We start from the raw sequence: 17,119 nt of genomic DNA on the forward strand, positions 1-17,119 counted from the left end.
AGAGTTCCTGAACTACAATGTTTAGCATTTCTTTTATTGTTAAATGCAAATATGTGCCCAAATCTACATTTGTAATCCTGACTTTTCTTTATTGTAAACAAATATTTTGCAATATTTATTGTCTGTAACACTTATCATTTTGTAATATTTATTTATCTCTCAAAATTGACTTTCTGTAGTAGAACCTTCGTTACTGTTTACTGTAGTATGATATCATTTTGTTTAGTTGTTATGTGCTACCATAGATCTCTGACATGTTACGTATCCCTTGATACTGTCACAACAGGGATCACCGGAACAAGAAATAAATAAATTAAATAAATAAAACAGGATGTCTCATGAAGGAAAACTGGAGGGGCTTGTGGGACATATGGTGTGTTTGCTGGCTGTTGCCACTGTGCCTGCCAGTTGTCACTATGTGTAGTTCTCAGACACCAATTCTTTGTGCATGCCCCCTTACACTGTGCGACTGAGTGTACTGGTGTCTTATTTTGAGATTTTTCGCAAGTTTAATCACTTCAAATATTGTTGCTAGACACCATTATTGAAACTGCACTGAATCTGGCACTTTCCCTGCCCATATGTTACTGGGCCCAGTCCTCAGATAGAAACATCATGTGCGTCTCTTCCGTATTGTGTTACTGCGTGTTTGTGTGTTGTGTTTTGTTTTGAGTTTGCTGTTGAATTTCCATTGAATATTTATACATGAAGGACCAACAAATATTTCTTGTGTTTCAACTATGCAAAAACAGAATTGTATGTGGAACTTCGGCTTGAATTCATACGAAACTTTCCCAGTGTGCATGTTACCAGTGATTTGACAATACACAGTTTAGTGAGGAAATTTCAAGAGACTGGATCTGTGTTACATAAACAAAGGCCTAGAGAACCTAGTGTTTTAACCAAAAATAAATTAGACAAGATAGGGGAGGCCTTGAAGAGAAGTCTGAGAAAATCTCTGCACCGTTTGGCACTTCAGATTGGTGAGTCGAGAGCATCTGCTCACAGAGCTGTGCACAAACTGAAACTGAAACGATACAAAATAACAGTAGTGCATCAACTGAGGAACTCAGATACTGTTGCTTGACATTGTTATTGCAGCTGGCTGTTACAGTCTGTGCACAATGGGGAAGTTGATCCTGTGATGCTTTTTTTTCTGATAAAACATGGCTGCATTAGTCAGGGTACATAAATTCTCAGAACGATTGATGTTGGAGCTCTGAAAATCCTCATGAATTACATCAACAGCCTCTGCACAATGTGAAAAAAAACAGTGTGGTATGTAATTAGTGCAAGGTAAATTATGGACTAATTCTTTTTTCCATGAATCAATACATTCTGACAGTGTGAACAATATACTGCATAATTTTTTTCAAGAACTAACACTAAATAAAAGATGTGTGGTTATTTCATGCAGGACAATGTAAGACCACACATCACCAATGCTCCTATGACAGCAGTATGAAGTGTCTTTGATGACAGTATAGTTGATTGGCCTCCTCATTCTCCAGATCTAAATCCATGTGATTTTTACGTATAGGGAATGTTAAAAGACAAGGTGTATGCAACCAATCCCCACATGCTTGAAGAGTTGGAAGACAGGGTTTGGCTAGTTATTTCCCAGACTTCAGCAACAGAAATTTGTCGAGTGTTTGCTAATTTGCTTAGGAGATGTCAGGCTGCTCTTACCACAGAGGGACATCATTTTGAGCACCTACTGTAAATAAAGGCAAACTTAAGCTAAGCAGATGGCAACATTGTTTATGCTTCACTCAGGGGAAGTGCAGGCAGCCAACAAGTGGATTAGTGTCTGAGAGTTGGGTACAGTGGCAGCTAGTGGGTGTGGTGGTGGTGGTGGTGCTGGCCAGCGGCCATACTGCGCGACCTGTGGACTCCTCCTGGGTGTCTTTTGTGACACAACCTGTACTTCAACATGTACTTTTTTAAAATTATCTCACAGCATTTTTGCAATTTAAGGAAAACAGTTGTAAGATGCAACCACATACCTGGTTTCCTTTGACTTTGATGAGCTCCTTTGTGCGATCTACAATGTAGAAATAGCCGTCCTCATCGTAGTACGCAACATCGCCCGTGTGGAGCCACCCGTCACTGTCAATTGTTTCTCGGGTCGCTTTCTCGTTGTTGAAGTATCCCATCATGACCTGATCCAAACAAGTCCACATACATGTTCATTAACTGAACTGTTATTAAATGAAGCACAGAGTTATTATTTTGAGAGCACAGTTTCCTATACATTACAAGTCTCACTTTTTTCAGTGATATTCTGTAGAGTACTGGTTGGTTGGTTGGTTGTTTTTGGGGAAGGAGACCAGACAGCGTGGTCATCGGTCTCATCGGATTAGGGAAGGATGGGGAAGGATGTCGGCCGTGCCCTTTCAGAGGAACCATCCCGGCATTTGCCTGGAGTGATTTAGGGAAATCACAGAGTACTGGTTGTGTCAAGAGAAGTAACCAGGTGTGACGTATATCTCTCACATGTCGTATTGTTTCTGGCCCAGTAAATCACATTACATTTCAAGAATTATATTCTACAGATGGCAGATAGGAGCTAAAGATGTACCAGTATTTTTTATGTAAGTGCTTTATAACAGAATGACACAAAAATTTTAGTATAAGTAATCCATTCACACTTCATTTTCTGTAAATATGATCATGAAGGAGGGTCTTCAGGGATATGGGATGTGTCAAGGCAGGAGCAACCAGTGTTGCTACTTCTGTTGAGTTTACTGAAAACTAATTGATTATATTATAATGAAAAACAAAAGTTTTAAGATCGCTTTTAGTCACACAGTAATATAATATCTCACACAACAGAAAATATTGTAATTTTTTTTTTAACTCCACTTTCTGTCATGTTTTTGAAAGCAATTCAACCCATAGTTTTGAATGAACTGTGCACTAACGTTAAAACTTTGAAGTATTATTGGGGATAATGCTTTGTATAATCAGTGAGGAAAGAGTCACATTTATAGCGATATGAATACTAAGGGATTTGCATCTAGCTGTACATTATAATTTAAGAGTTGTCAAAATATGGTGCTTTTCAAACCAGTCTCTACAGGATATGCTAAGAGTAATACTAAATATTAATTTTCACAATAATCTTTGGACTGAAAATACCATCACTGTTAGTAAATGTGCTCCTTAGAATGATTCAGGGAATGGAAACACACAGAAAAATAATTTCTTCAATTTAAAACTTCCTTAGCACTAATCATGTGTACCGCAAATGCACCTAAACTAAGAAATCGTTGCATCACGGCCCTGTGTCTTCCAGGAGAAAAATTCTGCGACTTACTTAACAATAGACATCACACTGAGGTGACATAAGAAGCTACAATGTGGGGCAAGTTTAGTATTTTTGCACAAGACACCATAGGCTGAATATGCTGATACTATAGATACCACTCTCGGGAAGTTATATTATTACACAACCAGGCCTACGAAGCTGCTGACAAAATGGAAAGGAAGGAAGCAGTGATGTCACAATTGGTCAACGGTCACATTTTGTGCCTTGATTCTGTTGTAACTTAGAGGGCAAAAGCAATACCTTTCAGGAAGAGTAGCAGACAAGACCAGCCAGGTTTACAGGGTGTCCAGAAAAGGACTCCCCGATTTCAAAATTAAATATCTCGAAAACAAAGATCGATAGAGGAATGCAGTAAACGGTATGTTTATTGTGAAAGCTGTAAGAAGTTTATACAGCAGTTTGAAATAATAGTTACAAAAGCTGCTAACAGATGGTGCTGTATGCTGTACAGCTTATATCAGCATACATAAGTGAAATAATTGTATGAAAACAATCTTTGCAAACAGTCACATCACAATGTTTTCAAAATGTTCACCATTAGCACTACAGAGGTGGCGCAAACGAAGAATGAAATTTGCCATCACATTTCGTAGTGTCTCAACTGTAATGGATTCACATGCCACAGAGATCGCCGATTCAAGCTCGTCCAGCATGGCAGGATGCTTCGGGTAGACCATGTCTTTCACTGTGCCCCACAAAAAAAAAAGTCACAGGGAGTCAAATCTGGCAAATATGGAGGCCAATCCACGCCGGCACCAGTAAATTTGGGATATTCCAAAGCAATGACTCGATTCCTGAAGTATTCCTCAAGATAGTGAAACACTTGTTTGGTCTGATGTGGCCGGGCTCCATCTTGCATAAACCATTCAGTACCTGGTCGATCCTCTAACGCTTGCTGTGTGGCGACAAATTGTTCCAAAATTGCAATGTAACGTGCACCAGTGACCGTTTCTCGAATGTAAAAAGGGCCAATAATGCCTATGCTGCATACTGCAGCCCACACAGTAACTTTAGGAGAATACAGGGGTTTCGCTTCACACCAATATGGCTTTTCGGAACCCCATAATCACCAGATCTGCTTATTCATGTATCCATTCACGTGGAAGTGCACTTCATCTGTAAACCAGATACAGCCAACATCAAATCCTTCACTATCAATCATTGTGAGCATCTGATTAGCAAAGGCAACCCTTTGTTGCACAGCTCGTACGGGTATGGCCTGGTGCATTTGAATTTTGAATGGAAACATGTGTAGGCTCTTTCTCAGTATTTTCTGCGTGCTGGAACACTTCAAACCAGTCTCAGATGCAATTCTATGGACGGATGACATTGGATTTTACTGAAAAATTCCAGAAACTGTGGTGACATTTTCAGCCATAACTGCGGGTTGCTTGCGGCAAACATGCCCCACTAGATCATCAGTTACGCTGCCTGTTCGTTGAAATTTTGTGTAGAGCGTACAAATGGTTTTCGCATTGGGTCCTTTTGGAACATTAAATCGTGCTTGAAAACTTCGCCTTGTTGCCGTAGGACTCTCTTCTAACCCGTGGTACTCTAGCACCAGAAAAACGCGTTGTTCAATGGAGTACACGGTTTTAATCTCTCCCTTCGGTACGCTAACCTCCTTTCACGTTTCAGTAGTGGAATTGATCGCTCTGGGCTTCGGATCACTATTTATACTAGGCGTTACATATGGCGATTACAGCGCCATCTGTTAGCAGCTTTTGTAGCTATTATTTCAAACTGCTGTATAAACTTCTTACAGCTTTCACAATAAACATACCGTTTACTGCATTCCTCTATCGATCTTTGTTTTCGAGATATTTAATTTTGAAATCAGGGAGTCCTTTTCTGGACACCCTGTAGATATGCATCATTGTCACCACCAGCAGCCTATTACAAAGGTAGATGTATGTCGGTCTACGAGTTGAAATGGGTCAACAAGATGTCATTGCCTGACTCCGTCTTCACTAGCTGCAGGCCTGCTGTCTGTACAGAGACCGAATGCTGCCGACTCAGTCACTGCTGACTGGCAGCCACCTGCTGGCTACCTTCTGATCACCGTTGGCTGCCTAATTTTGGTGTTCACAGTTTGTGCCCAGTTTATCCTGCCACCCAGACACCATTGCCTCCGCGAGCAAACACTGTTGCTGTCAATCACGGCCTGTCGGACACACATCACCATTGTGAGCTGCCGTCACAGTTCGATTCTGCACTCTCCAGTGCATCCTGCACTGAGCCACATATTTGGAGCAGCCATACTAGCCATAGTGACTGGCCATACTAGCCTCTCGCCACCTCACCTGGGCTCTGAGTCAATGCCACTGCTGCAGTGCTGACCACATCACCAATCCTGGACCCACCTACCAGCTGCCCAAAGGCAAATATCGAAATAGATGACAGAGGGATAGAGAAACAATTAAAATCGCTCAAAAGAGGAAGGGCCACTGGACCTGATGGGAAACCAGTTCGATTTTACACAGAGTACGTGAAGGAACTTGCCCCCCCTTCTTGCAGCGGTGTACCTAGGTCTCTAGAAGAGATGTCGAAGGGATGTCGAACAGATGTGCGGAACTATAGACCTATATCTCTAATGTTGGTTAGTTGTAGAATTTTGGAACACGTATTATGTTCAAGTATAATGACTTTTCTGGAAACTAGAAATCTACTCTGTAAGAATCAGCATGGATTTCGAAAAAGACGGTCATGTGAAACCCAGCTCGCGCTATTCGTCCACGAGACTCAGAGGGCCATAGACACGGGTTCCCAGGTAGATGCCGTGTTTCTTGACTTCCGCAAGGCGTTCGATACAGTTCCCCACAGTCGTTTAATGAACAAAGTAAGAGCATATGGACTATCAGACCAATTGTGTCATTGGATTGAAGACTTCCTAGATAACAGAACACAGCATGTCATTCTCAATGGAGAGATGTCTTCCGAAGTAAGAGTGATTTCAGGTGTGCCGCAAGGGAGTATCGTAGGACTGTTGCTATTCACAATATACATAAATGACCTTGTGGATGACATCGGAAGTTCACTGAGGCTTTTCGCAGATGATGCTGTGGTATATCGAGAGGTTGTAACAATGGAAAATTGTACTGAAATGCAGGAGGATCTGTAGTGAATTATCGCATGGTGGGGGGATGGCAATTGAATCTCAATGTAGACAAGTGTAACGTGCTGCAAATACATAGAAAGAAAGATCCCATATCATTTAGCTACAATGTAGCAGGCCAGCAACTGGAAGCAGTTAATTCCATAAATTATCTGGGTGTAGGCATTAGGAGTGATTTAAAATGGAATGATCATATAAAGTTGATTGTCGGTAAAGCAGATGCCAGACTGAGATGCATTGGAAGATTCCTAAGGAAATGCAATCTGAAAACAAAGGAAGTAGGTTACACTACGCTTGTTCGCCCACTGCTTGAATGCTGCTCAGCAGTGTGGGATCCGTACCAGATAGCGTTGATAGAAGAGATAAAAAAGATCCAACGGAGAGCAGCGCACTTCATTACAGGATCATTTAGTAATCGCGAAAGCATTACGGAGATGATAGATAAACTCCAGAGGAAGACTCTGCAGGAGAGACACTCAGTAGCTCGGTACAGGCTATTGTTGAAGTTTCGAGAACATACCTTCACCGAGGGGTCAAGCAGTATACTGCTCCCTCCTACATATATCTCACGAAGAGACCATGAGGATAAAATCAGAGAGATTAGAGCCCACACAGAGGCATACCGACAATCCTTCTTTCCATGAACAATATGAGACTGGAATAGAAGCGGGAACTGATAGAGGTACTCAAGGTACCCTCCGCCACACACCGTCAGTTGGCTTGCGGAGTATGGATGTAGATGTAGATGTAGTAGATGTAGATGCCACATGCCATCCATTATGGCAGGCCACTGCTGAGCTAAGCACACTTCCAGCCCTTGTCTTGTGGGTGTTGGCTGCCATCTATTACCATCACAACATTTGTTTCAAAATGAATATACAGTTTTAAGGCTTTGTAGCATTTATTACATTCATCTTAAAATTATAAATATATGTCAAATGGAAAAGCAAGTCAAACAGGTTTTCTTACAGGTGTTTGATGTGAGCACTGTTTGTCATTCATTGAGTCATCCCTGACCTTGACCAGTGTATCTGAAACAATTGTTGCAACAGAAATGCCGGCCGGTGTGGATGAGCGGTTCTAGGTGTTACAGTCTGGAGCTGTGTGATTGCTACAGTTGCAGGTTCAAATCCTGCCTCAGGCATGGATGTGTGTGATGTCCTTAGGTTAGTTAGATTTAAGTAGTTCTAAGTTCTAGGGGACTGATGACCTCATAAGTTAAGTCCCATAGTGCTACGAGCCATTTGTACTATTTTTTTTTTGCAACAGTGATGTCTCCAAAGTCAGATATATCAGCTGTTATCAGAGCATGGTCCCTTATGAACCATCAAAGGTAAAAATTGCATCGTGCCATATTGTGTTTGAATGTAGAGGTCCTGAAAAATCAGCTCTGTCAACTGGCCCCTTGCGGCCAATCCAGCAGTCGTGTATAACTTCGTTTAATCATTTGCGGTGGCACAAATTAAGTTCTGTGGTTCAGCTTCTTCCAATTAAGGAAACAGCCATAGTTTTAGCACATCAAAATACAGTTGCTTCACCAAAAAGGAAAGGCCCATAAACTTTACGCCAGAAATGGCACAAAAAACATTCTATTTAGGGGAGTTTCATTGCAACTGTCCCATCTCGTTGGAATTTTCTAACCCCCCCCCCCCCCCCCTCCAGATATGCACAGTATGTGTGTTTTTAGGCAAAATGTCGCTTCATCACTGAAGAGGACATGATCCAGAGAAACTTCATTGTCATGTAGCAACATTTTGGTTGCAATGCTGACATGTAAACCATAGTCTGTAGGCTTTAGAGCTTGCACCAACTGCAAATGATGATGATGTAGTTGCAGGCACCTCCTTAAAAGTCTCCAGATAGACATCAAAGGAATTGCTGGTTCATGACTTGCCTTCTGAACTGATTCCTTGGGGCTACATGTGAAAGGCTCTCACTCATTCACCATGTTGTTTGGTTACTCATTCGATAATCTCTCTTTTGTGCACACATATACAAACAAAACTGTTTGAGTTGCTCTTTCATTGGACATGTTATTTACAATTGCGAGTTCAATGTAATAAATGTTACAAAACCTTAAAACCAGTGCACACATTTTGAAACAAGTACATGGTATTGCTGTTTTTATGATGGAACATTGGACAACCATCTTTGATCAACCCACCACACCACTGTAACAATGCTTAGAGTGGTGAACTGCAATCCTTCCTGACCACTAACAGTGCAGCTCTACAAACCACCATACAGGGAATTCACTCCTAACCTCTACAACTTACAGGGCATGAGTTATGTAACTTCTTAAAAAAATTTTTACAGCACATACAAAAGTCAAACTGACCATTGAACACACCAACCAAAATTCATTTCAATGTTCCACAGTGAGTCTGGGTTTCACATGTATTGCTACAAAAAGTTTTTGTGTACCTACTTAGTAAAGTGATATGGTAGGAAACAAATGGTTAATAGCTATCTTTGCATGGATTTATTTCATTGAATCAATATACACTGAAGCACCAAAAAAACTGGTATAGGCATGTGTATTCAAATACAGAGATATGTAAACAAGCAGAATATGGCACTGTGGTTGCAATGCCTATGTAAGACAACAAGTATCTGGTGCAGTTGTTAGATCGGTTACTGCTGCTACAACGGCAGGTTATCAAGAGATATATATATATATATATATATATATATATATATATATATATATATATATATATATATAAAAAAAACAGTGGATACACCGGTTCCCGTGAGATCACCGAAGTTAAGCGCTGTTGGGCGTGGCCGGCTCTTGGATGGGTGACCATCCAGCCGCCATGCGCTGTTGCCATTTTTCGGGGTGCACTCAGCCTCGTGATGCCAATTGAGGAGCTACTCGACCGATTAGTAGCGGCTTCGGTCAAGAAAACCGTCTTAACGACCGGGAGAGCGGTGTGCTGACCCCACGCCCCTCCTATCCGCATCCTCCTCGGAGGATGACACGGCGGTCGGATGGTCCCGGTAGGCCATTCGTGGCCTGACGACGGAGTTAGTTAGTTAGTTAAATATATATAAAAAACAAAGATGAGGTGACTTACCGAATAAAAGCGCTGGCAGGTCGATAGACACACAAACAAACACAAACATACACACAAAATTCAAGCTTTCACAACAAACTGTTGCCTCATCAGGAAAGAGGGAAGGAGAGGGGAAGACGAAAGGTAGTGGGTTTTAGGGAGAGGGTAAGGAGTCATTCCAATCCCGGGAGCGGAAAGACTTACCTTAGGAGGAAAAAAGGACAGGTATACACTCGCACACATGCACATATCCATCCACACATACAGACACAAGCAGACATATGTCTGCTTGTGTCTGTATGTGTGGATGGATATGTGCATGTGTGCGAGTGTATACCTGTCCTTTTTTCCTCCTAAGGTAAGTCTTTCCGCTCCCGGGATTGGAATGACTCCTTACCCTCTCCCTAAAACCCACTACCTTTCGTCTTCCCCTCTCCTTCCCTCTTTCCTGATGAGGCAACAGTTTGTTGCGAAAGCTTGAATTTTGTGTGTATGTTTGTGTGTCTATCGACCTGCCAGCGCTTTTGTTCGGTAAGTCACCTCATCTTTGTTTTTATATATAATTTTTCCCACGTGGAATGTTTCCTTATATATATATATATATATAGTTATAATAGAGGGAAACATTCCACGTAGGAAATATATATCTAAAAACAAAGATGATGTGACTTACCAAATGAAAGTGCTGGCAGGTCGACAGACACACAAACAAACACAAACATACACACAAAATTCAAGCTTTCGCAACAAACTGTTGCCTCATCAGGAAAGAGGGAAGGAGAGGGGAAGACGAAAGGAAGTGGGTTTTAAAGGAGAGGGTAAGGAGTCATTCCAATCCCGGGAGTGGAAAGACTTACCTTAGGGGGAAAAAAGGACAGGTATACACTCGCACACACGCACATATCCATCCACACATACAGACACAAGCAGACATATTTAAAGACAAAGAGTTTGGGCAGAGATGTCAGTCGAGGCAGAAGTGTAGAGGCAAAGAAGTTGTTGAAAGACAGGTGAGGTATGAGTGGCGGCAACTTGAAATTAGCGGAGATTGAGGCCTGGCGGATGACGAGAAGAGAGGATATACTGAAGGGCAAGTTCCCATCTCCGGAGTTCGGATAGGTTGGTGTTGGTGGGAAGTATCCAGATAACCCGGACGGTGTAACACTGTGCCAAGATGTGCTGGCCGTGCACCAAGGCATGTTTAGCCACAGGGTGATCCTCATTACCAACAAACACTGTCTGCCTGTGTCCATTCATGCGAATGGACAGTTTGTTGCTGGTCATTCCCACATAGAATGCGTCACAGTGTAGGCAGGTCAGTTGGTAGATCACGTGGGTGCTTTCACACGTGGCTCTGCCTTTGATCGTGTACACCTTCCGGGTTACAGGACTGGAGTAGGTGGTGGTGGGAGGGTGCATGGGACAGGTTTTACACCGGGGGCGGTTACAAGGGTAGGAGCCAGAGGGTAGGGAAGGTGGTTTGGGGATTTCATAGGGATGAACTAAGAGGTTACGAAGGTTAGGTGGACGGCGGAAAGACACTCTTGGTGGAGTGGGGAGGATTTCATGAAGGATGGATCTCATTTCTGGGCAGGATTTTAGGAAGTCGTATCCCTGCTGGAGAGCCACATTCAGAATCTGATCCAGTCCCGGAAAGTATCCTGTCACAAGTGGGGCACTTTTGTGGTTCTTCTGTGGGAGGTTCTGGGTTTGAGAGGATGAGGAAGTTGCTCTGGTTATTTGCTTCTGTACCAGGTCGGGAGGGTAGTTGCGGGATGCGAAAGCTGTTGTCAGGTTGTTGGTGTAATGCTTCAGGGATTCCGGACTGGAGCAGATTCGTTTGCCACGAAGACCTAGGCTGTAGGGAAGGGACCGTTTGATGTGGAATGGGTGGCAGCTGTCGTAATGGAGGTACTGTTGCTTGTTGGTGGGTTTGATGTGGACGGACGTGTGAAGCTGGCCATTGGACAGGTGGAGGTCAACATCAAGGAAAGTGGCATGGGATTTGGAGTAGGACCAGGTGAATCTGATGGAACCAAAGGAGTTGAGGTTGGAGAGGAAATTCTGGAGTTCTTCTTCACTGTGAGTCCAGATCATGAAGATGTCATCAATAAATCTGTACCAAACTTTGGGTTGGCAGGCCTGGGTAACCAAGAAGGCTTCCTCTAAGCGACCCATGAATAGGTTGGCGTACGACGGGGCCATCCTGGTACCCATGGCTGTTCCCTTTAATTGCTGGTATGTCTGGCCTTCAAAAGTGAAGAAGTTGTGGGTCAGGATGAAGCTGGCTAAGGTAATGAGGAAAGAGGTTTTGGGTAGGGTGGCAGGTGATCGGCGTGAAAGGAAGTGCTCCATTGCAGCGAGGCCCTGGACGTGCGGGATATTTGTGTATAAGGAAGTGGCATCAATGGTTACAAGGATGGTTTCTGGGGGTAACGGATTGGGTAAGGATTCCAGGCGTTCGAGAAAGTGGTTGGTGTCTTTGATGAAGGATGGGAGACTGCACATAATGGGTTGAAGGTGTTGATCTACGTAGGCAGAGATACGTTCTGTGGGGGCTTGGTAACCAGCTACAATGGGACGGCCAGGATGATTGGGTTTGTGAATTTTAGGAAGAAGGTAGAAGGTAGGGGTGCGGGGTGTCGGTGGGGTCAGGAGGTTGATGGAGTCAGGTGAAAGGTTTTGTAGGGGGCCTAAGGTTCTGAGGATTCCCTGAAGCTCCGCCTGGACATCAGGAATGGGATTACCTTGGCAAACTTTGTATGTGGTGTTGTCTGAAAGCTGACGCAGTCCCTCAGCCACATACTCCCGATGATCAAGTACCACGGTCGTGGAACCCTTGTCCGCCGGAAGAATGATGATGGACCGGTCAGCCTTCAGATCACGGATAGCCTGGGCTTCAGCAGTGGTGATGTTGGGAGTAGGATTAAGGTTTTTTAAGAAGGATTGGGAGGCAAGGCTGGAAGTCAGAAATTCCTGGAAGGTTTGGAGAGGGTGATTTTGAGGAAGAGGAGGTGGGTCCCGCTGTGACGGAGGACGGAACTGTTCCAGGCAGGGTTCAATTTGGATAGTGTCTTGGGGAGTTGGATCATTAGGGGTAGGATTAGGATCATTTTTCTTCGTGGCAAAGTGATACTTCCAGCAGAGAGTACGAGTGTAGGACAGTAAATCTTTGACGAGGGCTGTTTGGTTGAATCTGGGAGTGGGGCTGAAGGTGAGGCCTTTGGATAGGACAGAGGTTTCAGATTGGGAGAGAGGTTTGGAGGAAAGGTTAACTACTGAATTAGGGTGTTGTGGTGCCAGATTGTGTTGCTTGGAATTTTGAGGTTTTGGAGGGAGTGGAGCTGGAAGTGGGAGACTGAGTAGATGGGAGAGACTGGGTTTGTGTGCAATGAGAGGTGGTTGAGGTTTGCTGGAAAGGTTGTGAAGGGTGAGTGAGTTGCCTTTCCGGAGGTGGGAAACCAGGAGATTGGATAGTTTTTTGAGGTGAAGGGTGGCATGCTGCTCTAATTTGCGGTTGGCCTGTAGGAGGATGCTCTGAATAGCCGGTGTGGATGTGGGAGAGGAAAGATTGAGGACTTTTATTAAGGATAGGAGTTGACGGGTGTGTTCATTGGCTGAGTTGATGTGTAGGTGAAGGATTAGGTGGGTGAGGGCAGTGGATTGTTCAGTTTGGAACTGGTATAGGGACTGATGGAAAGAAGGGTTGCAGCCAGAGATGGGAACTTTAAGTGTGAGGCCTTTGGGGGTTATGCCAAATGTCAGACAAGTTACCAAGCCCCCACAGAACGTATCTCTGCCTACGTAGATCAACACCTTCAACCCATTATGTGCAGTCTCCCATCCTTCATCAAAGACACCAACCACTTTCTCGAACGCCTGGAATCCTTACCCAATCCGTTACCCCCAGAAACCATCCTTGTAACCATTGATGCCACTTCCTTATACACAAATATCCCGCACGTCCAGGGCCTCGCTGCAATGGAGCACTTCCTTTCACGCCGATCACCTGCCACCCTACCCAAAACCTCTTTCCTCATTACCTTAGCCAGCTTCATCCTGACCCACAACTTCTTCACTTTTGAAGGCCAGACATACCAGCAATTAAAGGGAACAGCCATGGGTACCAGGATGGCCCCTTCGTACGCCAACCTATTCATGGGTCGCTTAGAGGAAGCCTTCTTGGTTACCCAGGCCTGCCAACCCAAAGTTTGGTACAGATTTATTGATGACATCTTCATGATCTGGACTCACAGTGAAGAAGAACTCCAGAATTTCCTCTCCAACCTCAACTCCTTTGGTTCCATCAGATTCACCTGGTCCTACTCCAAATCCCATGCCACTTTCCTTGATGTTGACCTCCACCTGTCCAATGGCCAGCTTCACACGTCCGTCCACATCAAACCCACCAACAAGCAACAGTACCTCCATTACGACAGCTGCCACCCATTCCACATCAAACGGTCCCTTCCCTACAGCCTAGGTCTTCGTGGCAAACGAATCTGCTCCAGTCCGGAATCCCTGAAGCATTACACCAACAACCTGACAACAGCTTTCGCATCCCGCAACTACCCTCCCGACCTGGTACAGAAGCAAATAACCAGAGCAACTTCCTCATCCTCTCAAACCCAGAACCTCCCACAGAAGAACCACAAAAGTGCCCCACTTGTGACAGGATACTTTCCGGGACTGGATCAGATTCTGAATGTGGCTCTCCAGCAGGGATACGACTTCCTAAAATCCTGCCCAGAAATGAGATCCATCCTTCATGAAATCCTCCCCACTCCACCAAGAGTGTCTTTCCGCCGTCCACCTAACCTTCGTAACCTCTTAGTTCATCCCTATGAAATCCCCAAACCACCTTCCCTACCCTCTGGCTCCTACCCTTGTAACCGCCCCCGGTGTAAAACCTGTCCCATGCACCCTCCCACCACCACCTACTCCAGTCCTGTAACCCGGAAGGTGTACACGATCAAAGGCAGAGCCACGTGTGAAAGCACCCACGTGATCTACCAACTGACCTGCCTACACTGTGACGCATTCTATGTGGGAATGACCAGCAACAAACTGTCCATTCGCATGAATGGACACAGGCAGACAGTGTTTGTTGGTAATGAGGATCACCCTGTGACTAAACATGCCTTGGTGCACGGCCAGCACATCTTGGCACAGTGTTACACCGTCCGGGTTATCTGGATACTTCCCACCAACACCAACCTATCCGAACTCCGGAGATGGGAACTTGCCCTTCAGTATATCCTCTCTTCTCGTCATCCGCCAGGCCTCAATCTCCGCTAATTTCAAGTTGCCGCCACTCATACCTCACCTGTCTTTCAACAACTTCTTTGCCTCTACACTTCTGCCTCGACTGACATCTCTGCCCAAACTCTTTGTCTTTAAATATGTCTGCTTGTGTCTGTATGTGTGGATGGATATGTGCGTGTGTGCGAGTGTATACCTGTCCTTTTTTCCCCCTAAGGTAAGTCTTTCCGCTCCCGGGATTGGAATGACTCCTTACCCTCTCCTTTAAAACCCACTTCCTTTCGTCTTCCCCTCTCCTTCCCTCTTTCCTGATGAGGCAACAGTTTGTTGCGAAAGCTTGAATTTTGTGTGTATGTTTGTGTTTGTTTGTGTGTCTGTCGACCTGCCAGCACTTTCATTTGGTAAGTCACATCATCTTTGTTTTTAGATATATGAAGTTATATTTGGTGCATGAGCAATGCCACACAGCATATCCAAGGTATGATGAAGTGGGGATTTTCCTGTACAGCCCTTTCACAAGTGTACTGTGAATATCAGGAATCCAGTAAAACACTGAATCTCTGACATCACTGCAACCAGAAAAATATCATGCAAAAATGGGACCAACAATGACTGAAGAGAATTGTTCAACATGATAGAAGTGCAACCTTTCTGTAGATTGCTGCAGATTTCAATGCTGGACCATAAACAAGTGTCAGCTCGCAAACCATTCAACAAAACATCATCAATATGGGCTTTCGGAGCCGAAGGTGCACTTGTGTACCCTTGATGACTGCATGACACAAAGCTTTATGCCTTGCCTGGGCATGCCAACACTGACATTGGACTGTAGATGACTGGAAACATGTTGCCTGATCGGATGAGTCTCGTTTCAAACTGTATTGAGTGGATCGGCGTGTATGGTTATGGAGAAAACCTCATGAATCCATGGACCCTGCATGTGAGCAGGGGCTGTTCAAGCTGGTGGAGGCTCTTTAGTGGTGTGGGGTGTGTGCAGTTGGAGTGGTATGGAACCCCTGATACATCTAGATATGACTCTGACAGGTAACACTTATGTAAGCATCCTGTCTGATCACCTTCATCCATTCATGTCCATTGTGCATTCCGATGGACTTCAGCAATTCCAGCAGGACAATGTGACATGCCCACACATCCAGGATGGCTCCAGGAAGACTCTTCTGAGTTTAAACACTTCTGCTGGCCACCAAACTCCCCAGACATGAATATTATTGAGCATATCTGTGTTGCCCTGCAACGTGCTGTTCAGAAGAGATCTCCATCCCATCATACTCTTATGGATTTATGGACAGTCCTGCAGGATTCATGGTGTCAATTCCCTACAGCACTACTTCAGACATTAGTCAAGTTCATGCCACGTCATGTTGCGGCCCTTCTGCACACTCGTGGAGGCCTTACGTGATATTAGGCAGGTGTACCAATTTCTTTGGGTCTTCAGTGAAGATGTGACTGGTTTCCTAGGTTCACATGATGGAATGTGTATTCCATAATTTATTATGTATGTTGTGTGGATATATCAATGAAGTACAGTATGAGGAAGTTTGTAATTTATCACGTAGTAAATGCAATGCAGGTTTGTGCTTCTGTGATGCTTCCACTGACAACAATGGAGAGATGAAAATAAACTATCATTATACAGCTTAATGTTATGCTTGCTTATAGCTGGTTGGTCAGTTCAGTGGAGGGGACTGAACAGTGAGGTCATCAGTCCCATGAGATTAGAGAAGGAAGTCAGTCGTGCCCTTTCAAAGGAACTGTCCTGGCATTTGCCTGAAGAAATTTAGGAAAATCATCGAAAACCTAAATCAGGATGGTCGGACACGGGTTTGAACCAATGTCCTCCACAATGCGAGTCCAGTGTGCTAACCACTGCACCAGCTTGCTCCGTGCATGCATACAGCACATAAATTAGAAAAAAGGTGTCACTTTGATCAAAGCTACTTCTTCTTTAGCTGTATTAGATGGTTGCTGTTTTAGATTAATATTTATTTAAGTGCAACAGTATGTTTCAAAGAAAATAATTACCTACAGCCATAACTACACACATATTTTTACAAAACATTACTACTTGTCATGTAGCTTTCAGTGAACACTGCTAATTGCCATGCAGCTAACAGAGCTTTCCACCCCTCAAATCCAAACATTCGTATAACTTGGGTAAGAGCAACTAATGAGGAATGTTTGATTTTGATGCTAATCTGTAGGCGATTCACAATTTCTTGCTTTAAGTTTATGTGCGTGCTTGTTGAACACCTTAACACCAGAATACATAACCATACTTTGAACCTAGACAAGGAGAGAAAATGTATATGAAAATTATTTTTGTATCTTGTA

General features: G+C 44.0%; 1 protein-coding gene across 2 annotated transcripts in view; it reads right to left on the reverse strand.

Moving 5' to 3' along the window:
* Nucleotides 1–17,119, reverse strand: part of LOC126425310 (probable 4-coumarate--CoA ligase 1) — a 531,967-nt gene that overhangs the window by 79,473 nt on the left and 435,375 nt on the right. For both annotated transcript variants that reach the window (XR_007576280.1, XM_050088290.1), the window contains exon 7: nt 2,007–2,162. Coding sequence is in view for 1 of the 2 variants with exons in the window: in XM_050088290.1 (XP_049944247.1) it covers nt 2,007–2,162 (156 nt within the window). In the remaining variant the exon portion in view is untranslated. The remainder of the gene's footprint in view (nt 1–2,006; nt 2,163–17,119) is intronic.

This window comes from Schistocerca serialis, chromosome 10 (genome assembly GCF_023864345.2).
Source record: "Schistocerca serialis cubense isolate TAMUIC-IGC-003099 chromosome 10, iqSchSeri2.2, whole genome shotgun sequence".
Classification (NCBI taxonomy): domain Eukaryota; kingdom Metazoa; phylum Arthropoda; class Insecta; order Orthoptera; family Acrididae; genus Schistocerca; species Schistocerca serialis.